The following is a 25,171-nucleotide window of genomic DNA, read 5'->3' on the forward strand; positions in this document are numbered from 1 at the left end:
CGGGCTCTCTGCTCAGCGGGGAGCCTGCTTCCTCCTCTCTCTCTGCCTGCCTCTCTGCCTACTTGTGATCTCTTTCTCTCTCTCTCTCTCACTGTGTCAAATAAATAAATAAAATCTTTTAAAAAATGTAAAAAAAAAAAAAAGGAGAAAAAGCTTGGCTATGATAGTTTTTTATTTTTATTTTTTTCAAAAATCAAAGCTCTTTGTGATACAGTAAATTATCAGTCAAATAATGCATACTTTATCTCATTTTTAAATTTTTTAAAACTAGGTTCTATGCCCAACACAGTGCTTGAAATGATGACCCCGAGATCAAGAGCTGCGTGCTCTACTGGGCCAGCCACGTGGCCCAAATAACACATACTGTAACCTCTAGATTTACAGGACAATATAGCTTCTCAGATCTCTAGAGCCGTATTGATTCCTTTAGGAAATAAGCCATGTGCCTGTATTCTATATAACCTGCAAAGAATTAGCACAGAATTTTTCACTTATTAAATGAGAATTTGCTGAAATTGTACAACATATACATTCAAATGGTTTTAACACAGTTGAGATGGCAGAACTTTAATTTATCATACAGTGGGTCATTCAGGCTATTACTTTCCACAGATAAATACATAGAATACTAGCAGAAAAACTACCAAGAGTTGGCTACAGTGCCTTTCAGGTAAGAAATGGAATACTGTAAATCTTAAGCATGTGTATCATTGATGTTACACAAATTTAAAATTGTTAGAGACTACGCTGGGTCTGTACAACATTTTTAAAAAGCAAATTACCTGTAAATTGTACCTGCTACCTAAATATTTATTATTATAGCTTCTTTCAAGTAAAAAGGAAAGTGAGTCTTCCAAAACAAATAATTACTCTCTAAAATTATTCTAAGAATTTCAATAGAAAGTGAAAGGTGCAAACAACTTAAAATGAACTAGGGTAAAAACCTTAGAGATAAAAAATTGCTCAAAATTATTACATTCCTTCATAGATCAAATAAGGGTTAGACCTTTGTGGCTGGGGCTTATATCTGTATTTCTCTACATTTTCTTTCATGACTACATATGACTTAATTTGAACTAAATAAAAAACAAGTAAGCTACAAAGATTGCCTGCTACTCCCCTCCTTGCTTCATATAGATTACAAAAGAAAATATTCTTTTGTCATATCTGTCTATATATGTATTCTTTTCTATACCAGTGTAAAAGAATATACTCTGTAGTGCTTTAGGATAAGGAAATAGGGGAGTTGGGAAGAACCAATCACAAGCAAAAAGCAGGTGAATCAATATTCTGTGTTCTCTTTATCACTATTTATTAAAAAATTAAAAATATAAGGACATAAAATTTAATCATACAAAAATGGAGTTCTGTAATTGAATTCTAACGAAGCTATCAAAATTGTGATAGAAAATCCATCTGGTTCTAGCTTTCCTACCATAAAGTTCTCTTTTGTTTTTTTAATAGTATTTTCTCGTTTTCGATTGTACTTGAAGAAACCTTTATTAATCAAACTACTAACGTAGGAAGACTGAGTTTTTTAATCAATTCCTGCTAATCTGGAAAGGCCGGCAACCATCACAGAAATGCGATTGGTACACAGCCACGCTGTGACACAATCTTGATTAAACGGAACAACGTTCAGTCCCAGCCACATGGCTTTGGTAGGTGGCTTCCTCAAATCGGGGCACAATCCAGATCAGACAGTGATCTTACAGCCAAATGTGTGACATGCAGTCATAATTAGAGATCCACCTGCCTTTAAATTTACAACCACACAAATGCTTATAAAAACAGTCTAAAACTTTCCAACAAAATACACCTGTTTATCATTGGTATTAAGGGCCTTTTTCCTGATAGAAAGGGAATCAGTTATGCATCAGGTTTATGGATTTGCTACTTTGAAAGAAGAAGGGATATGTCTGAGTAACCAATCAGTTATCTATCATTTGATTCCCCTAGTGTAAGAAGGCGATCCTTTTTCCATGGACATTCAAAGCTTCTTGCAAGAGCTCATTTTTCCTGTTGCCATTCCAAACAAGAGCAACAAGGCATTATCACATGGTTCCTACAGTCCCCACTCACAGTTAGTCACATCAATGGTATCACCTTTGAAAGGTGGCCCTTACTGTGTCAGAAACACGAGCTTTTTGCCAATGTCTAGAACTCTGAAGTGAAAACTTGTATAGACCTGTCTTCTTGGGTCTTTAGTGTGCCAAGTTACTTTTGTCCTTTCCTATAGCCGCACTGTGTTTCACTTGTCTGTGCTGAAGCCTATGCTGTTTGCTTCTGGCTGTTTCCCCGATTTACTCAGGTCACTTTGAATTCTGATACTATTTTCCAAGGTTCTGTCCATCCTGTCTCTTCCTCTTCCCTCCGACTAACTCCTGATTTGTAAACTTCCTTTCTAATAGCTGTGAAATTGCGGCAGACTTCCAAGAAGATAAGTGTTTACAGACCATCTGTCACTGTTTCTCAGCTGAAAGTTAAGCTTACTGGTTAGTCAGGCTGAAGACACAAATAGGCTGATGTTGCGGGGTTGAGGAAAAGATAGTTACAACACTGCATATGGGAAAAGAACGTTTATGTGCAAATTTCACTGGAATGTAAGCCCCAGGAAAGCAAGCAACACATGGGGTTTAATTACTACCCTTATACCAAGTGTCTAGAATAGTTCCTGGGGCTCAGCAATATTTGTTATTTAATGAAAAAAAAAATGTGAACTTGGGGCACCTGGGTGGATCAGTGGGTTAAAGCCTCTGCCTTCGGCTCAGGTCATGATCCCAGAGTCCTGGGATCGAGCCCCACATCGGGCTCTCTGCTCAGCAGGGACCCTGCTTCCTCCTTTCTCTCTGCCTACTTGTGATCTCTGTCTGTCAAATAAATAAATAAAATCTTTAAAAAAAATGTGAACTCTATGGCAACCTTCATGTATCAAACTAAAGCAAGTAATTTTATCAATTATGAGCAGTCTTATAATTTGAACAAATTTCTTAGGAGCATCAATCGTCCAATCCCCATGTAATTTCTTCCTTTCCTTCTAACACTGTACCAGGTACTATACTATTGAAATTTTAAAGCAGAAATAGACACTCATATAATTATTTGGAAATTCAAAATGTTACCTGAATGCTAACTGCAGATAATATGATAAGAGGGGGAAAATAGCTTGGCACAGTGTGCTGAAAAGAGCTCAAAGTAAAAAATCTCCAAGTGACTATGTAAGAATAACTACTCCTTCATTATCTGATTCACTAAATCCTGGCTACATTCTAGTCAAAACTGCTCCTTTACCATCACAAACAAGGGTTAGCTCTTTAAGAAAACCATGGAAAAGGAATTAAGTTAAATTTCAATATGCGCGAATCATCAATAAAGCTGTCCACAGAGAGCCTAACACGAGATCTTTTCTGGCAAAAATGGGACACAAAGCATAAAGGGCTTTCATATTCCATCCTGAAAAACTCTGGGAAGTTTTTCTGATGATTATTTGAAAGTCGGATCCTAAAGCCACTAAAAAACACTAAATGTAAAATCACAGATCTTTTAAGAAGAGTCTTTCTTCTTTTTTACTTAGTTTCTATCTGAAGATGGAAAAGTTTTTGAACGAGTGCAATTTGAATGGAATAATAACGAGTACACTCTTTTCAAATCCATAGTTTTACCACGAAACTGTTGTATTTCTTTCCTTATGAAAATAAAATAGGTGTTTTGACACGGGGAGGCCTTGAACAACAGGATTGTCTAGGTTGGTTCAGTGTGATACGTGTAATTGAGGCCTGGAAATTGAACGTAGAGCGGCAGGCTCTGAAACTGTGAAGTAAAAAAATAGATCTGAAAAAGAGATGACAGTTGAATCCCACTTGAATCCATATTATATCATTCAGAAACCTAATTCAAACAACGTTTCTTCTTGACAGCAGGCTAACAAAAGTACACTGAAAAGCTCTTAAAATAACTTGAGTTGTCACCCTGCTCTGCCCCTCACACTTTTTTTTTTTTTTAAATGTGCTTTCATTCTTATTTCTTCTTATGGGGGAAAGCCAAGTTGTCTAGTTCTAGACCTTGGTGTTTTAATGAACCAGCTGAATACACCATTCTTGAGAGTTGCACACCAACATTACTAATTTTTAAATTCTTGTTATTTATGAATATCTAGGATGGTAAATATTCGTTTCATTCCAATAGAACAGTTTTACCTGGATAGGTCTTTCTTCTTTAATAGACCTTGTCCTCCATTCTGTTCCCTCATGGTTCTCTCTCCCTTGACATGACATATTTTGCTTTTATGAAGTCGTTTCCAAAACATATATTGACTAATGCATATAAATCAGAGCTCTGTGGAAAGCAGAGTTACTACTGGATGACACCGCTCTGCTTCGGTCTTCAGAACTTGACTTTGGCCCATAATGGAGACTTTTCATACAAGTAAAGACTAGTTTCACTGAAGATGGCATTTTTCATGGAATTATAATACTAACTTTGGTATTAAGCAAGGGATCTTTTACCAAAAGATGGTATATATTGAGCGTGAGACTCTTAAAATTGAACGTAAAACTGTATGTTTGTGTCGTTAGTTATATGTGCACACATGACTGCATTTCTTTCTTGTGAAAGTGTCCCATGACTCTGATTTCCTTTACAAACAGCTAAGAACACTGGTATAGAGAAAAAAAAGAAAGAAAAAGAAAAAGATAAGTCTTTTTCTTTAGCGCGTGAACTATATTATAAACAAGAAAACTGGAAAAAGTGAATCAAAAGTACCCCCCAATACATCTTATGACTATAAGAATCATCTGATGAGCTGCTGTATAATGTAATAGAGAAAGGTTATAACTTAGAATTTAGAAGTGAGTAAGATTTTAGTATTGTTTAATCTATTATCATCATTTACTACATAAAGAAACATTTATAAGCCCAGAGACATTGATAATTTATTCAAGGTCACACCTGACTCTGGTAATTTTATTCAAACACATTTCAATCAGTGATTTTCAAACGTTTTTTAGCATCCTCTCCCAAAAATATGTTTCAGTGAAATTTTATCAGGAGCCTTATAGGAGTGCATTACTTGTCTCTCATCTGCTTTTCTGTAATGCTCAATTATTTAATTTCCATATTCATGTATTCACTAATATTACATAAACAAACAAAAATGAAAGCTAATCAACAAAGAGACTTCCAGAACTCTGGAGAACAGATTCAATAGATATTATCTATTGTAAGCATTTTTTCCTATTTTTTCTTTGTCTGCATAACAATACAATATCAACATCACACACAATCTATAGAAAGAGTGCAAAAATGACCACGTTCAATTTTAAAGGGCTACTTTATAAACTAGCAACAGCCATTTGAATCAAGACTAAGTTGTTTATAATAATGAACAAAACTAAAAGAATCTACGTGCTATCCTTAAAAATATAAAAATTGCAGAAAATATAATTTTATAATTTGTACTATTTTTATTCAAATAATTAATGAAGTTATGAAGTGTCAAAGAAGAAATACTTCATTGAAAGCCAAGAACCCTTTCAGCATTTTTTTCTAAAGTCATAAATTGAAGAGCTGACATCTTGATTTATCACACTGTGCACTTTTAATAGCCAACAAGTTTGCTATTAAATTTTAATCAACCTGCCCTATTAAATTTCTTTCAAATGGTTCAGAGATTCTTCAGCTTTTTTAATAGCAAATTCATTCACTGGGAATCTATTAATATGGACTTCAACGACATGTTTTCTTCAAAGTACAGATTGGGTTATTGTTCAAAATGAAATTAAATGTTTTGAATGCAGAGGTGTTGTCTCTGTTTCAATAGATAAGCTCAGAGTTTTAGATACGGGAACCCTATAAATTATCTCTATTCCCCTTTATTTTGCACTAATTGGCTTAATATTGTCTTCTTGTTCAGACACATGAGTTTTTCTTCAATAAATACTTAGAAGTCAAATTACTGGGCCATACATTCTACATTTCAATTCAGAATATATTGCCAAAATTCTGTCAAATGTATTTGCACAAATTCACACTTCTACGAGCAGTATAAATCTCTCAGATTCTTACCAGGACTTAGTATTGTAAGCTTCACATTTTTGTCAATCTGATCAGAGTATACAATGATATCTCATATTACTGTCAAACTTTGTATTTCCCTGGTTATCAAAAAGATGCGGTAATTTTTCATGTCTATTATCCATAAGGGCTTCCTATTTTGTGAATTGCCTGTTCTTATCTTTTGCTGATATATATATTGATTTGTAGACATTCTTTATACAACATGGCATAACATTTTGTTTGTGCTATGTTGTTTACACCTTCCCCCAATATCTTACTGTTATGAGTACTGTTTACATTTTGAGGCAAGAAATTTACCTTTTTCTTATAATTTATAATCTGTGTTTTGTTTTTAAGAACTCCTCCTTTAACCTAAAGTCTAAAGTTTATCTATATCTATATATATATATATATGCTCTAAAGTTTTATTTTTTGTATTATATATTTTATGTACTTTATATTATATCATATATTACATTATATAGTATAATTATATCTAATAATTTTACATAATTAACTGAAAGCAAAACTGCTTGGAGATCTTTGGCTTTCTGACTGCTCAAGCCAACAGCGGCAAAATTAAAACTCAGAATTCTTGGTGAATTTTCACTGCACAATGGTGTAAGTGGTTAATCGGCAGTTGACATGATGAACATATACCATTTAGACATTCATCTCTAAAACTCATGCTTTGTGGCCAAAGGCATGTATTTCTGTGTGCTATTAACTTGGGACTTGTTGAATGCATCTGGACACTTTTGAATACATTTCGTAGTACTACAAACAAAAAATACTAGGCCTAAAGATTACGAGCCAAGTTTGCTCAACCACAGGCAAAACAGCAGTGAATTACAGTTCTTTTTAGTAAATCAAAGGCATTTCGCAAAAGAATATTTGTCTTTGCCATTCACACTATAGCTACTTAATTAATTTTCTCTACGTTGGATTATCTCTTGATATGTTAATGGTACGTAGTCAGTCCCACAGCTACATGTATTTGTAAATCACACATTCCGTGTGCATTTTCACTTAATAAAACACAACTCAGAAAAAAGGAAGGGAAGGAAAGCATAATATAATTACTTAACAATATGAAATGCTTTCCCATCGTGAAGGAAACACGACTTTTTGTATAACGCTCTGCCCTACATTGGCATATTTCCTATATTGAGCAAATTACACAGCTTACATGCAGGCCTATCCTGGCTAAAACTTGAATATTAAATTTGGAACTGATATTTAAAAAGATATGTCTGAGAAAAATAAAGTAAAACCAAGTGTCTATGAATAAAGAGATTCTTGATAACATTCAGAGAAGGCCTGTTTTATCATATAATCATGATCACTTCTGTTCTGTTTAGCCTGAGTCTCTTTCAGGAAACTTAAATTGTTTCTACTTTTCTACAATAAGATTAACCGTCTTCCTTCAATCTGTGTGTCCTCTCCAATCTTTCTTAATTCTCCAGTGGTTTTTCTGGGGCTGTAAATTATGTTCTATGAAGGTGATGAGTTACTTGTCTTAGTTTTTGAAGCACCCGCATTCCTTATAATGATAAATTATGAAGAAAGTCTATTATGAAAATCATAGGAGAACCTATCACATAAACACTTTTAAATGGCATGCAGTATATAAGGTTGAGCTATATAAAGTGCATGCTTCTGTATGCAATGTAATTCAATAAACTAGGAGCTATTTTAATTGGATACTGCACAATTATTGGTAATGACAATTCAAGTATCTTTTTTATAATGAGGACTCTTTTGCCTAACCATATATCCCTCTTCTGTGATTTAATTTTTCATGTAATTAATTCCTATTTATTTTCAAAGTAGCAGATACAAATTAATACAATTTATTTCTTAGAAAAAAATAATTTGAACAAGTAATGACTTTGTTAACTTTGGATGCTGTGTACTACATTTATATCATCACAAGCTTTATGTTTACAGTATAGTAGGAACATTTTTCCAGATGAGAGATATAGTCAGGCTTGTTTTTAAATTTTAATTATAAGACATTTCGTACTTTTTGTTAAAACTGGAATTAGCACATAAAAATAGTAAATTTAATTTATAGCATTATCAGTGTTTATTTGAAGTTAATGCAAACAGATTTTCTACTTGTTCTAGGCACTTTTATGTTGTTCTGACAGAGGACAATATCAAATTCAAAAGTACAACTATCTGGGCAAAGTTTTACCTTTGGTTGGTGCTATGCTGAATTATTATAGGCAGAAGCTATTTACCTGATTTTTAAACACAATCTTTGCTCTGACCAAAATGTTCATCCTTTCACTGAAACATAAGAAATTAAAGATAAAAGATTCTAACAATAAAATACCTTGAGAACTTCCAGCAAAGAAAAGAAGAATGATTATAAATATCTTACAACCTAAGTCCTAAAATCGGGCAATAATGTATAGCAAATCAGCATATTCTGTATCAAATCGTTCTGAAAAATATTACCAATCCATCTTTCTCTATATTCACAGTGTTTTAAAGCTTTTCTTTCCCTAAATGAGTAGGATGAATCCACACTAAAGAAAAAAGCACAAAATAAAGTAGAAGGAAATGAATAGTATGTGAAGGAAATTAAGAAATAAAGATGTTAATGCTTGTGGGGTTAAGTATATCATATTTCCCTGGGAAGGGAGAAAAATACCTTTATTCTAATCTTAGCCAGGTTCATGAAAAACTGTCCTCATAAGAAAAGAATGAACATTTTTGTTTTCCTGAGTAGGGCTGTGCAGTCAGAAAGATCTTGTTTGGAATCTAGACTTCATCCTTTATTAGCCATTCCACTTGGACAAGTAACCAAAAAACCTAGCTTCTTCATGGATATAAGATAATGGATGAATAATGAATAGTGTACAATAGATAAAATCATAAGTATACCCACTAAAGGAGAAATCCCAAAGCATTCAAAAACTATAAAGAGCCACATTGTGTTCTAGTAGAGAAAAGAATACCAGGGATTTCTGAAGAGAAGTTGAGTATGTATATTTAATTCTTAAAAATAGATTTTTTTTTTAAATTACATCCTCAGCAACTTATATGAATATTTCAAAAATAAGTGGGAATGTTTTATAGCACTATATTTAGAAATTAGTAAGGTAACACACTTCAGCTTGTTTGATTTATAATAAGGAGATAAGAGATACCGCTAACTATATATAAAGCAGTAAGATCATAAACTATAATAATAAGGAATCTACATAGAGAATTCTCTTTGTGAAGGTATCTATAAAAGCTATAATAATAGTAATAGTAATAATAGTAAAGTACAAACCATTTTTACTATTGTGTAGTTGGCTGTGAGAGGTTGGATGATTTAAAGGAGTCATATCAAAAAGACAAAGTTAAAAGCAAAGCATAAGAAGGACTCACTGGGCAAGCATTTTGGAAGTTTTATTTTTCAATTCCTGCCAGCAATTTATAGCAAGAACATTTGCCCCTGATTGCCTAGAAATCAATATTTAATATATTTCATTTTGTAATAGAGAATTCATTCTGAAAATTATTTGATCTCCTTGAGTTAGGAATCAAGATATTAATAGCATTGTTTAATTATCTATTTGGCATAGCATTTTGCTTTTAAAATCTGTACCTATTTTGCTTTTGTGTTATTAAACTGATTTTCCTAACACAGAAGATATCCTTATTTCATTGTACATGCAAATTTCACAAATAGATGTCAGATTATAGTAGGATTTGGTTAATATTTATAAACAACTTTATAACCCTTCAGAACAGCAAGATTCTTCAGAAATATGACATATTTTATGCATATAAAGCCATATTTAATGAGATTAATAAAGTACAGCGAATGAGTATGAAGGTTTCACCCTTTTAAGCTTTAATTTAGGGGCGCCTGGGTGGCTCAGTGGGTTAAAGCCTCTGCCTTCGGCTCAGGTCATGGTCCCAGGGACCTGGGATCGAGCCCCACATCGGGCTCTCTGCTCAGCAGGGAGCCTGCTTCCTCCTCTCTCTCTCTCTGCCTGCATCTCTGCCTACTTGTGATCTCTATCTGTCAAATAAATAAATAAAATCTTAAAAAAAAAATTTAAGCTTTAATTTATAGAAGTCATTACTTGCAGCAAAACATCACTTACAATTTTTCATTTGCATTTTTCTTTAAAAACACAAAAGCAAAATATGTTGAGAAGCCTGAATATTAATGAGATCACAGGTGATTTATTGCAAAGTTTCTTCTGCCTTGGTGACCAACCTTCTGGGAAAGACAACCTTCTGAGAAGACATGAGTTTAAAATGGGTATGAGTCACATCCTTGCTCTGCTATGTAACTGGTTATTTAGCAGGGCTGTCTGAATTGCACTAGTGTTCTCTGAGCTTCTAAAGGGCAGGATAGGGCTTGGAGGGAAGAGAAGGCAGTGTTTGCTTATGTCATTATCTAAGGTAAGGAGAAGAAATATTTTACCTGTATTTCTTCAATGCTAAAATACGGTTACAAATCAAAGGTGGAATGTACAACTAGGCAGATATAATGCGCATTTAGTTTCTAATTTAGAAGAGACAATTCAGTTTTATTAGTTTATCTCTTTTTGTTAGCCTCAAGGGTAGCAGCATTTTAGGTAAATTATTTTTTCTTTTACTTGGCATTCAGGTAACTACTTTATTCCTCCCACCTATTACTAGAAAATAAAAAAGAAAGAAAACCTTCAGTAGTAAATGATGAATTTTAATATCTAATTATCTGAGAGCACTGGCAAGGATCAGTTTTCATTTGTTAGAAGATGTAAGGTAACTTTTGAGCAAAATAATGATAAGAGGACGTATCATTTGCAGGCACTGTAGTAAGGAATTAACATATATAAACTCAATCAGTCCTCTCAAGGTCCCTGTGAAGTGCTCTCTGTATCCCCATTGCATATACACTGAGCATATAGAAAACTTACCAAAAGTCACAGAGTTAAAATTCCATTCTCAAAACTACTATGAGTAAATCACCAATTTGCAAAGTTTATTTGGTGATGCCTTTCCCCTTTTTATCAACAATGTTCCTAATGGGGGAGGCCATCTTTTGGTACATTATTGTGCCAGTGAGAACCAAGATTTACCCTTAAAATTATGAAAAGATTGCCATAAGTCATCATAATTGTACTGATTACATAAATTTACGGAGAATGCATGTGCAGACTAATACGAATGTGAACCTTGAAAGGAGAACCCATCCACTTTAATGAATATGACTGCACATCTACAGAAGATACAGTCTTCATGCACACAACACTTAGATTTGGCTTAAATAAATATAGCTTTACTGGTCAGATCCCCTTGTATAAAAATGTAAATCTCATTAACTTCTGTGGGAGGTTGATGAGACGGAGAATGGGAGATAGATAAAAATCCATTACGCTAGCCAAGCTATTGTTTTAGAAGAAGAAATGCCTTTTTGCTAATTCTGCTGCTAAGATGGGTCACATTTTTGTAATGACGCTACAGTTGGGGAGGGGTTGGGTGGAACAATTTTCATAATTCATACATCGTATTGGCAGTAGCTACCTAGCAAAACTTGATTTTAAACTGAAATTTCTGGTGTCAATTCAGCTAATTAAATAAAAAGAAAATGAGCAATGCATTTACATTAGTCACGATGAGATAAAGCCTAATAAAATCCAATTTCAGAAAATATCCCGATTTCTATATAGATCTATAAAAGGAACAGAAATGTTTAACCATTAACTGAACTACCAGAAAAATTTCTCAGCAAATGCTTCACTTCGGGATCAAATGCAAGTTTTAGAGCCATCGTCAATCTAAATTGTTCAGGATGAGGTTTGGGCAGTAGAGGTTGTGAGCTGGAGATAAGAGCGGTAAAGATTATGTTAGTTGCAAATTGTTCCTACCACTACTGGGAAGTTAGAGCTACTAGAAATTTGGGTAAAGTTTCTAAAAGTCTGGGAGAAGCTTGGGGGAATTGAGGACTGACTTCAAGTTATGAGCAAATAGTAAATATTTAAATGAGCCAATGAATAAACCCTACTGTGGGGTTTGTAAAAACTTGAGTTTGGATAAGAGTTAATCCTTCTTATAACTTCCTATAATTGACTATCACATTAATGCTCTTGAAAATCTCCTTCTGGTTATGAAAGTGGCATCAGGGAAGTTAACGTGATCATAGTCCTCGGGTACTGGCCTCAAAGAATTCTTAATTTACTTGAGTGAGTAGAGTTGTAGTAAATAAGTCAGAAGGGGAAAAATTATCTTACAATGTATAGGGAACATTTGGAAAACATCTTCATGAATATAGATATTCAAAGGACAAATGGAATGGAATGTGTAATGGAACATTTTAAAGAGATGAGGTGACCAAATAACAAAATCCCAAAGAGAATATATAAGAATGATTACACGAATTAATAATTATCCATAAATCTTCCAAGGTTTTGCGTGATTCCAAGGAATAAAATCCCAACAGTAATCAAGTTTGCCACAGCGGGAAATCTAGATAGGTAATCTGATACGTAGGTTGTAACAAGTTGGTTCTAGGATAGAATATTAAAGATGGTTTGAAAAAATAAAAACCATTGAGAAGGAGTTCTGTACTGTATGGTAGATGCTTTCTTCTTAATGGATCCCAAAGATGAGAATGATGAATTTTTGTTTGGAAGAATAGATGTTAAGACATACAAAATTGTAAAATAATTATTCTTTTGATGAACTAAGCAGTGGTATGAGTAGGAAAGAAAACCTAAAGTAGACTTAAGACTAATTTTTAGACAACTTCTTATAGTTTTTGAAGGCCAAAACTAAAGACAAAAATAAGAGATTTAATAGATCTTAGAGAGAAAGGAAAATGGGGTTTAAATGAACAAAAAAATTGCTAGCTGTGAGAAACTGAGAATGAATGGGAAGTTAGAATATATGAAGATGAAAAGATGTAGTGCCTAGAATTTTTAGTTTAATAATAGGGAATATAGTCTTTCGACTAAACAGAGGTGAATAATTATGTTGCCAAGGTGACTGAAGTGTTTATCCGGAAAGGTGAATCTTGGATTTCACCTACCTAAATATGATACACACGCCTGAATGCAGGGAAGATAGGACCCTGGGAAATAAGACAAGATTAAAGAAGGAGGTTAAAGACTATCTTCAGAGATATAATATGAAGAAATAAATTTTTAAAGTACTCCACACATCTGAGATAAAAAATAATGAGATGAGAATAAAATGAGGAGTTTCTGACTTGGGGAACAGGGAATTAATATGGGAAATCAAGAAGATCACTGTGATGTCTACCACCATTAAAGTCACTGAGAGAAAGGAAGAATCCCTATCCTAAAGGAAAAGATCACTGCTGGACACACTTCAAATCACAAATTTAATTTAACCCCCTCCCCAAAGTCGACATTAGAGTAACTTATTGGATGTCAAGAAATTTTATACCCTTCTTCAAGAGTAACTTTAAGAAATACTTTCAAAACTAAAGGCTTGAAAACCAGATTTAAACAGATGATCAGTCAATATAAATATTATTATTTTCTTTAAATATATTTCAAATTGACCAGTCATCCACATATCACATATTCTAAGTTGATGAAATTCTTGAGAAGGAACTAAAAAGGGCACTGAGATGTTACATGTGATTGACCTCAAAATCAAGGTCACAAAAATGTGTCCATTTAAAACAATTTTTAGTAAAATCACATACCTTACAATCTTCACATAAATTTACATCATAATGCTAGACAACATAATAATTTTACATGTTTTAAGGAATAATAATTTTACATATTTTAACTATCTTCACAGTAGGCTAATAAACAGTGCATCATTAAAATCACATGATCTCATCTTTTCTTTAAGCAACAATTGTTCTATGGTTGCTGTGTTTATTAGGTACGATATACTCCTAATAATAAATCTTATTCATAAGGGTAGTTTTCTATCTAGGAACATACTGTAAACTTTCCATCTGTGGGATTAGACAATAAACAAAATCTGTCACTATGAAAGCAAACAAGTTCCTGAACTTTGGAGGCATTTTTAAGTAATTCGTTCTCAATGACTAGGAAAGTATGTCCAAAGTTAGAGTATTCATATTTAAAAAAATTTTCACAGACTAACCATTCAAACTAAACTTGAAAAAGAGAAGGATATTTCAATGGCCATATGTAAATAAAAATCTAGAAAATAATAAGACTGATACTGAAACAAAATATAAAAATGTGGGTGTTTTGAAGTATTTTCTTCATATTTGGAGGAATATTTGCACTCACTGTTCCTATATTGGGCAAAAGTGATATAGGAAATTTAATATTATCACTAGGTTATAGTTATTATATCACTGTCCCAAATAACATGAAAATCAATTAAGATTATATATAACATGGGTCCCTATATCAAATTCAGCTTGGACACTATCTGTCCTAATTTGTTTTATGTAAATAAGATGCAAATCACTTGAGTAAAAGTAATTAACAGCACCAGCACCTGAATTTTTCTGAATCATAAGCTGTGATTGTTAAATTATTTGTTTTAAGTAGTATTTAATGTAACAAAAAGCTGACAGAAACAGGTTTAAGTGGAACTAATAATCTTAGTTTGGGGATAGGAAAAAAAACAATGTTGATCATAAAAATCACTACTGAATATATGCATCAAAAATATTTTTTTTAGGACAGTGTGATTGGAATAAGCTCATGCAAACATCATCTTCACAGATAAAATGGTATCGTAAGTATTCCTCAGCAACATCTCTAGGGTACCCTAACTCTATACAAATATAGCATCTACCCATTTTTACTGTAATCAACCTAATTCTAATTTCCCCACTCCCCCCTCAACACCCCACACACATACACTAAAAAAGAGGGAGGGAAGTGGAGGGTAGGAAGGAGAAAGAGAAACAGAAGAATTAAAAAAACAAAAAAATTAACCACAAACAAAACAGTAGATTAAAGGAACTTCATTTTAAAAATTGAAACGATGCCCTGGGAACATGATAACCAGAAACATAATCACACAAAAATCATGATATATATGTATATATATCCTTTTTCCTCCTAGATCTTTAAATATGCTGGATAAGTTTTGTAGATACTAAGATTAGATGTGATTTTTACCCCAAATATACAGGGTGCCTCAAGTACGTATTAGACAGTATATTTTTACTTTCACAAAGACTACGAAATTGCTCTATGCCTGGGACAATGTGCAACTCTATGATACTTAGCAGACTATATAACCACGTAATTGCCCATTTTCACTGCTTCCAATGAGGCCTGACAGCTCACCAGTTTATTACAGTGGCAGATGACTAGAAAAAGAAAGTTCTCGTTTTCTAACTTTTTTCAGAAAAGATTTCCTGAAAACTCGGAATTGGAAAAAAAAAAAAGGCTTATGAATAATGGAACACATTGCTACAGTCAACCAAGTTTTATAACCTTATGATATTCCTATCACATGGAACAAGGTCCAGAAGTTGCAAAAAAAGCAATGCATTTAAGAAGTTCTTAATCACCAAAGTAATAAATATGAAAAATCATTTCTAATTACCTCTGTTGAGTGACGCTGAACTGTTTATATCTCCAGTAATGAAGGAAGACTCTGACTGCTTTCGGACCGTGTCATTCCACATTCTACGAATTCGGCTCTGGATGGGGAAAAGGGAAAAAGGGAAATGAACTCACCAGGCAGTAAATTTTCACACAAATCATTCTTTCTCTTTCTGTCATAGTTATATGAAACCTTTGTTTCTGGCATCTGGCAACTATATAACTTCTACATGCCTGCAGTACAGTAGCACGAGAACATCTAAAACTAAATTAGTGATAATAATTGGTTCTCATTAAGTGTATTCCTAAATGCTTATACCAAAAATAACTGTAACTATGAAAAAGCAATAAATGTAATGTACTATACCAATTTAAACATGTTGAAGATATATAGACGTGTACTCTAGATGGTTAGAGTTTAATAATTTTAGTTGCCAAAGTGAAACAAATTGTTTTCATTGTAACTTTTATGAGAATGGGGTATTTAAATATGTATTAAATTGTCAGTTTTATTAACAAAAGATTTACTTTAAGAATTCAAAAACTTGCCAAAAAGAAAAAGTTTGGTAAGAAAAGAACAGAGTATTATTAAAATGCTACTAAACTTAACATCTTCCATATATTTTGTGAGACCAGTGTAATTTTACAGGTTACGTAAGATTTTGACTTTTCTTTCTTTTGAAGGAAATAAAGGAAGACCATTCACCCTTATTCATTTCTTCACAGTAGGTAGTTTTATCAAGAACCAAAAATTCTTACATCATTATTTATATTCTCACAGTTTCCTAAGAGATAACTGAAGAAAGTGGTATATAATATTTTTCCATTTGGGAGAAGGAGATTTTTTTTTTTTTCTGGCTTATAGTTCTGCCATTTTATTGTGTTAGGGAACAAAAAAGTATTAAGAATCCTGTGAGGAGGAAAACAACCTATCTTCAGCTTTTCCAAGGATGAGATAATTTTAAGAACTATTACTACTAGTAATGGTACTGGCAAAACCAAGCTCACAAATGGATTATGTTCCAAATATATTTGAACTCCCTCAATAATAGGAGTATTTAATATTAAAATACTAGGCAATTTGTTTTCTAAATCTTGGGGCATGTTTATTCTTCAGAAATATTGTCTATATTGTTTTTTTAGGTTAGCAACTATTCACAGAGACACACTCCCTCACACACACAGAATAAAACTAATAAAAGAATTAGAGGAGCTCCTGGCTGGGCGCCTTCTCAGTGAGGAGAACATGTGACTCCTGATCTCCTGGTCATGAATTCAAGCCCCACGGTGGGTGTGGAGCCTATTTAAAATACAGAAATAAAATAAAAGAGATTAAAATTTTTAAAAAAATTAAAACAATAAGAAATTATAAATTCTGAGCACTTGAGAAATGTTTCTATCAAAAAATACTTCAAAGCTTCAAACTGAAATACTGGAAACAATTCTCTCACATTTGTTTAATTAATTAATCAATCAACTAGTGAATTAATTAAAAATATTAAATGCTCTCTACTGCATGTCAGAAGCTACTCTAGGAGATACAAAAAGAAAAGACAAAAAAATATCTTTGTCTTCATGGAGTTATTAGATTAGTTAAGTGATAGATGCAACAAATTATCACAAAAACAAATGCCAAAGTAAACGATATGCGTACAAAGCTCCATAGAACCATTAATTATTATAACCGAAAACTATGAACGCAAGTGATGTCAACGGTAGGATGGATATATAGAACAATATATAACAATAATAATAAAAAAGCAAATAGCCCCCTGCAGCAACACAGATGTCTGAGGAAAGAAAGAAAATCGAAGAGAATAGGTACTGGGTGATTTCATGTGAATTAGTATCAAACACAAGCCAAACAAAATGTACTGTTAAAACTTAAGATGGCGGTTACTTTAGAGGTGGATGATGGAGAAAGGTTCAAAGGGTTTCTAAGGTCCTCCCAACATTCTAATATTTGACCCAGGGAGGGGTAATGAATCAATGTGCATGCACCTGTATTTTGTGTACTTTGGTTAATGTTTGTTATATTACATAATTTAAAAAAAGTTTAAGTGCACATAATGAGGGGAAATATCCTTGACTAGGAATTCTGTGAGACTACTCTGAAGAAGTGACATCTTAACAGATTTGATGGAATTATGATTGTTGTTAGGTGACATTTACATGAGCTTCCCCCTACCTCCTCTTCTATTAGTCTCCCCAACTTGAGCTAGACACACTGGTTCTCTTGCCACTCCTTTCCAAGTCAACCATATTTCTGCCTCAGGCTTGGTACAATTGTTTCTTCTGCCTGAAGTGTTCTTCCCCCTAGATACATGTATGAATAACTCCATCTCTTTAAATTTTTACTGAAATATTTTCTCCTTAAAGAGACCTAACTCAGGGCACCTGGGTGGCTCAGAGTAAGCTGCTGCCTTCGGCTCAGGTCACGATCTCAGGGTCCTGGGATCGAGTCCCACATCGGGCTCTCTGCTCAGCAGGGAGCCTGCTTCCTTCTCCCTCTCTCTCTGCCTGCCTCTCTGCCTACTTGTGATCTCTGTCAAATAAATAAATAAAACCTTTAAAAAAAAAAAGAGAGACCTAACTCATTCTGCTGTTCCACCCACCTAACCCTGCTGTTTTCCTCCCGTAGTCATTATTATCTTATACAACCAGACTTAAAATTATAATGCATTTATTTCTTATATTTATATATAATATCCAGTATTTAATATCTAATGTCTGTATTAAATTTGAGGCTCCAGAAAAAAAGAAATTTTGTCTCTTTTGTTTATTGATGTATCACACACTGAAATAATACCTGGTATAAGATAAATATGTATGTATACATAAAATATATATTTTATGTGTAAAACATGCATGTTACATGTAAAATTTTAATACTTCAATTAATTCTTTCTATGTTCTAGGCTCTATACTATGTAATTTTTCATGTATTCACTCACTGAAATCTCACAAGAACTCCTTGAGGCAAGTAATCTTATTCATTAGAAAACTGATGTTCAGAAGTTAATTAGCATATTCAATGTCACAGACTTAATAAGTGACAAAACCAACATTTGAATCCACTCAGCTGGCTCCTGATCTAGGAGCTTAACAATTCACTAAACTATATCAAATAATAGTTGAATAGAAAAAGGAGAAAAAGAAAAAATATTGCAGCAGAGAAAAAGTATACATTATGCAGCTCAGAGTCAATCCTTAAATGTTCATGGGATGAACTGGGATGATGTGGGGGTAAAAAAAGGAAGTCATAGAAGACTAAATACAATAATATAACACTTCAAAAAATATTTTAAAAAGTGATAGTAAAAAACAAAGTGATAGTAAACATCTTTTTTGGAGGTGGGAAACTATTAGAATGTGTCAAAGAAATGAAAAGCAGAAGTTTTCTGGTTGCAGGCACAGGAATTGATTAGGGAGAGGTTTCAGGAAGGAAAAATATATGGAAAATGTCCAATTCGTGAGTTCGATGTTCACTTCACAGGTGTTCGTTTTACTACCCTACTTCATAACTTAATGGATGTTACATGTATTGTTTTATGTTTCAAATATCATATGACAAATGTAAATACATCTACAGAGTCAATAAAACAAGTAAAAAATAGGTTAAAGAAAGGTTGAAGTGGAAATACTTTAGTTCATAGTTTTTATAAACACACATAAACACAAACCAATCCTACACATGTCTGTGAATATCTCTTTGTGTGATTATGATTATGACCAAGTTTAATAAGTGATTATTAGCACCAGGAAGTAGGTATGGGGGAGCCACTGGTGGAGAGGATTTTCACGTGTCAGTCTTCCCAATCACGCTCCTCCACTGTCTACATGGAAGCCGCATGATCTTTATTGAACATGGATGATCTGAGGCCACTTCCTTTTCTAAATCATCCCATTGGCTTTCTAAAGTAATCAAAGTAAACTCTGAATTTGCGTGCTCTTACAAACCATTATTGATCCATCTCTAGCCTTCTCCTTCGACTTCCTCTTCAATTCACTATCACCTAATTTAACCAATGACACTCTTTCCACTCCTGAGTTTGCAAGTCCTCCTTTATCTTAAGGGCTTTGCATTACAGTTCTCTCACCTGGAATTCTCTTCTCCTGAATATCCTTCCTGTCATTCATTCCCAAAAGAGTCTTTTTCTAGCACTTAATCCAGGTAACCAGCTACCTTGGCCTTCTGTATCAAATCACTACGTTTAGATTTCTACCAACTTTCATAATTTGATATTTTCTGTTGGCTTGCTGATAAATTTTCTGTCTTCTACCTTTAGAATGAAAGCTCCAGATCACAGGGGAAGTTGTCTTTTAAGAACTGTACCTCCAGAGTTTAGAAGCCTGCTGTTCTTATATAAAGGATATTCAATATTTCTTAGTAAAAAATAAAGAATATAGAGATTGTTATTTTACAAGTTCTCTGATTGGAAAAGGCATTCACAATCCCAAAATTTTACCTTAATATCAGTGAGTATTTTGGACTATGTAAGGTCATAGTTAATATGAAACACATTGATTATTTTGACCTAAATAGACCGGATTTAAGTAACTGTTAACTTTACATAGGATTGGATTTTCATAGTTAATCAGAATTGGTACTATATTAACCATAAGAAAACAATGTAAGGGTTTTTCTTTGGAAGTCTAGAATTGTAATATGAGAACTATAAAAGTGAAGAAAAAATATGATACAGCTTTAAGATATATATCTGAAATTATATTCGGTAATAATGACACTATTAAGTGATGGCTGCTTCAATTTACTGAGTACTTATAATTTGTCTTCAGTGTAAGTATATTATCTCAATCTTCCTAACAACATAAGAAATAAGTATCATTACCATCACTTTACAGGTGAAAAAACTGAGGGTCAACAATATAGGTAAATTGTTTTGTTTCCCGGCTGGTACATGCCGAGGCTAGAATTCAAACCAAGAGCTATCCACACAGCAGGCTTGTGATTATTCTATTAACTTGCATTGCCCTATCTTTTAGCTTAGCAGTATTGCTAAATATTACACAAGTTTGTTGTAACATAATCCATAAACTTCCAAATAGTATAGTTTCACTAATGGCATTTGTCAAATGACTATGGGATGGTGGTTGATGAGCTCAGCTATGTGAAAAGCATATAGAAACTAATCAAGCTGGAGGACATACAAGATCTCAGAAATTTCAATTTAAAAGCTGTGGAAAAGATTATAGGGGCGCCTTGGTGGCTCAGTCGGTTAAGCGTCTGCCTTCGGCTCAGGTCATGATCCCAGGGTCCTGGGATCGAGCCCCGCATCGGTCTCCCTGACCCATGGGAAGCCTGCTTCTCCTTCTCCCACTGCCCCTGCTTGTGCTCCCTGTCTCACTCTGGCTTGAGCGCTCTCTCTCTCTCTGTGTCACATAAATAAATAAATATAGTCATAAAAAAAAAAAAAAGTTGTGGAAAAGATTATTACAAAAAAGAAGTAAGGATTATCAGTCTGAAAATAAAGGTGTGGAATCTAAAGGCCTCACACTAGAAATGTCATCTGGGCATACCCTACAATTACGTGAGACTTCAAATTTCTAATTGGCCAATTTAGGAGTCCTACACTCAGAAAACTCAACCCACCTAAACTGGTACATCTGTTCCCCCTCATTTGCAACTCTGTAACTCAGTCAGTTATAGAAATAATAAATAAAATTCAACTATTAATAATTGTCCATTATATGTAGGTATAAGTTTCATTTTCAGTATGTGATAGAGAGTTACTACATCGGGTATAAGAGGTAATTCCCTTAAAAATCATATATATGAAATACTACTTTCTTCGAATTTTTGGGTAAAATGCCCAATTCCTTTTGTCACTTTCTGTATTCATTCAACTAGGAATAATCTGAAATCATTAATTATTATGCAAACCAAGACCTCAAATTTCATAATTTTGTTGCAATGTAGTTTTTGGACTATTTGTCATAATCATTCCTATTTGAGACACTGAGAGAACAACAACAAATGTGATGGGTTAAACACTTGGGATACAAACTATTTCTGATCAAGGAAGGACAGCAACTCATGACAGAATACAAGTAAGAGATATTTCATTTTAACGAACAAATATTTACCTGTGAGCCTGTGGAGTAGCGTCCAGGAGTTCGAGAACCAGATGTTTTCCCTGAGCCAATGGAACTCTCTGTACTTTTGCCACTACAACAATGCGTTCGCAGGCATTTCCCATACTCTTTTCGTACCTAGCCAATTAAATATTAACTTCTGTTAGCACGTAATTCATTTCCCCTGGGAACTATGGTATAAAAATGTATGTGAGTTTCATTTTTAGATCATTAATATAATTATTTCCTTGCCCTACAGATATAAGAAAGTCTGTTCAGCATATATTTTACAATATAAAAGGATATCCAAGCCACCATCTTAAATTTCACATAAATGGAACCTTTTAAAATAGGCACACATGCACACACACATGCAATTATGCTATAACACTACTACCTCTTAGTTCAAAAAACAAAAAGTTAAGACTCTTTAAGACACTATTATTAGCCTTATAAATTTGGTCTGAAGTGGCCCCTTGGTCCAATTATTCTTTGAATTGAGGTATAGTGAGAAACCACAGAGAGAAGAGGGGATGGAGAAAGGGAGAGGACAGGGGGAGAGAGAGGAAGAGAAAAGAGAAAAAGAATGTTTAAACACAGAAAAAAGGAATGTGTTGGGTTAAATTTCCTTTAAATCTATATTTCTCTGAAGTTTATTTCCTCTAAAAGAGATCAAATTTATAACTTCAGAATATAAAATCCAAAATATTTTTAAATTTATTCCATCATAATAATTCTATTCAATAATCACAGATTGCTTTTCTTTATTAAATTCTTAATCCTGCTGGGAGTATAAAATCATGGGAAAAAAGGAGATAAACATTTTTTTTTTTTAGTTGATGTTTCCAAGCAGGGTAACATATCAACAATGTCTGGGAAAACTTTTATCATGTTTAAAATTTTTATTACTATCTCTTTAACCAAACAAGACATACAAAAATAAACAGTAACTGCCCTAAATCATACTTCCACTATGTACAACAACAAAAATAATCTCCAACTATGTCTTCCTCAATATATAAACACATTTTGGGACATTTTATTGGTTATTCATTCCAAATTTATGTTCATTATGAAATAACACTGTATATATTATTATATATAAATATCATATATAATGCATATTATATGCAAATATTATACATAAATATTATAATATAATATAAATATATAATATATAATATAAATATTATATATATTATTATATAAATAAAACTGTATATATTATTCTTGGGGCGCCTGGGTGGCTCATTGGGTTAAAGCCTCTGTCTTCCGCTCAGGTCACAGTCTCAGGGTCCTGGGATCAAGCCCCTCATTGGGCTCTCTGCTCAGCAGGAAGCCTGCTTTCCCCCCTCTCTCTCTCCCTGCCTCTCTGCCTACTTGTGATCTCTCTCTCTGTCAAATATATAAATAAAATCTTAAAAAAAAAAAAACTTTATAATCATTCTTAGCTCTTTACGTATTGAATTCACATGAGTTCATCCTTTCCACAATTTGGGACAATGTAATATCCCAATGTAATTTTATTTAAAGCATAGTTATAGATGCATGCTTTTTTGGGAGACATATTTAGAATCAAAAGCAAAAAAGTTAGTGTGAATGATACATTAATATTAGCATTCAGAACTAAACTACCATATCTTAATATTAGAGAGTTCGTTCTACCAAAGGTATAGCAGAATTGGAGACAGAATACATTCAAGTTTGCTTGAAGAATTCACATATACGAAATACAGAATACATTCACGTTTGCTTGAAGAATTCACATATATGAAATGCTTATTCTGTGATCAGAACAGCAATCTACCAAAGTATGAAGGAGGCATGCCTGCTGGCAATAAGGAGGGGGGCCCGGGAAGGCTTCTCAGAGAAGAGGATTTCTGAGAGAATCTTCAAAAGATAGGTTAGAATCTGTCAGGTTAGAATATGAAGTTGAAAGTAAGGCTAGATGAGAGAGACAAAGGCATTCTAGGTATTGCGCACAGGGTGAGCAGCTTTTGAGGACTTCCTCTGATCTGGAACACTACATTACAATCATTAATATATTTTAAATTAGAGTGCTATGTTTTCCAACCAATCTCTTCTATGGGCACATTTATGAATAATTAGAAATACTAGTTTTATTCAGTGTTTAAAAGCCAATTCACATTTTGTTTATATTTTAAAAGAAATAAGTTGATACCCACTTGTGTGTGTGTCTAATAGATATGTGAGATTGGGAGTATGGAGTGAAAAAGCTTCTAATTTTTAATTGCTATTTCCTAGGAATTATGCTAGGTCCCTCCCTCAAAATGACTTTAGGAAATAATCGTTACCTCCATTTTACAGATAAGAACACTGAAAAGCTTAAGCAATGAAAATAAACTGAAAGATTGAAAAGATTAGGCAATATGCCCTATGTGAAAAAAATCCACATCTTATAGGTGCTCTATGGTCAGAAAGCTCTTTATAAGAGGTCGCATTTCTAAAATTAATATGTTAACATTATTGTTAAAGTAATCTATTAAGTTATCCCTTTCTCTGTATCTAGAAAAAATAGGGACAAATGCTTTAATTAGAGTTTGAGAAAGCTAAAAATTATCTCTACCCAAAGGTAAGCACTATCAATTACAGTTTATTAGTTCTGAATTAATGAAGTATTTCCAAGAACCAAAATGCTGATTATAACTTATGTCCCACTTTGTTTTCCCTAATGTACTCAAGAGCATATTTTCTTCTAAAAAAGAAAGTGTTTTTTAATGAAGTGATTTAAACTTAAACAAATATTTTAAGAGGGGGAGATAGAGAAAGAGAAAAAGAGAACCACTCTCATTCCTGTCACAAAGGCAGCTGTACTATATAAGCCACAGGAATTCATCATGGATTATTTTCATTTTCCAACAAAGGTTAAATGTTCTGAACTGGTTATATATAAGACCAGCAAACCAAGACAAATATGCCAAATTCCATATTTAGGTGTATTACTTTCTGAATCTTAACTGAGTTGATTTTCCTGTGATTAGTTTTGAAATGCTAAGCATGTGTCTTAAAAAGAAAAAAGGTAAATAACATGGACTGTATCTCTGAATATATTAAATAAAAGTTATTTGATCAATCAGTCATTTACATATTCTAATCCACTTTTTCGCACGATAATCCATCCTACCACAACCAGATATGGTATCTTATTGTTTTAGTATTGTTCTAGAATATAGAAGATGGGAAAGAAACTCTACCTTATCAATGGAATATTTCTTTTATACTCTCAGATCAGAAATAATTATGATATCCTGTGAGGTTTATAATTGAGTGCATAACAAAAGAAAAGGTGATAAAATTGAATGTCACCAGTAGAAATACTGGTATTGGTCATATCATGCAATCGACACTCAGAATAGGACTGATAACACAGAGTTGGATTTTTATTAATGAGCTGAATCAATCAACAAATACCCCCATAAGGCAACATATCTCAAAATGGAGTATTTCATATTTCTCTAATCAAAACATATGAGCAACTACGT

At 33.2% G+C, this 25,171-nt stretch overlaps 1 protein-coding gene across 1 annotated transcript in view; it reads right to left on the minus strand.

Annotated features, from left to right (window-relative positions):
- ADGRL3 (adhesion G protein-coupled receptor L3) overlaps positions 1-25,171 on the minus strand; it is a 792,227-nt gene that overhangs the window by 10,324 nt on the left and 756,732 nt on the right. Inside the window, exons 24-25 of the mRNA XM_032849431.1 lie at positions 21,681-21,806; positions 15,574-15,670 (exon numbers count right to left, since the gene is read on the minus strand). Coding sequence (XP_032705322.1) covers positions 15,574-15,670; positions 21,681-21,806 — 223 coding nt within the window. The remainder of the gene's footprint in view (positions 1-15,573; positions 15,671-21,680; positions 21,807-25,171) is intronic.

The sequence above is a fragment of the Lontra canadensis genome, unplaced genomic scaffold (genome assembly GCF_010015895.1).
Source record: "Lontra canadensis isolate GAN:19392208 unplaced genomic scaffold, GSC_riverotter_1.0 scaffold1, whole genome shotgun sequence".
Lineage (NCBI taxonomy): Eukaryota > Metazoa > Chordata > Mammalia > Carnivora > Mustelidae > Lontra > Lontra canadensis.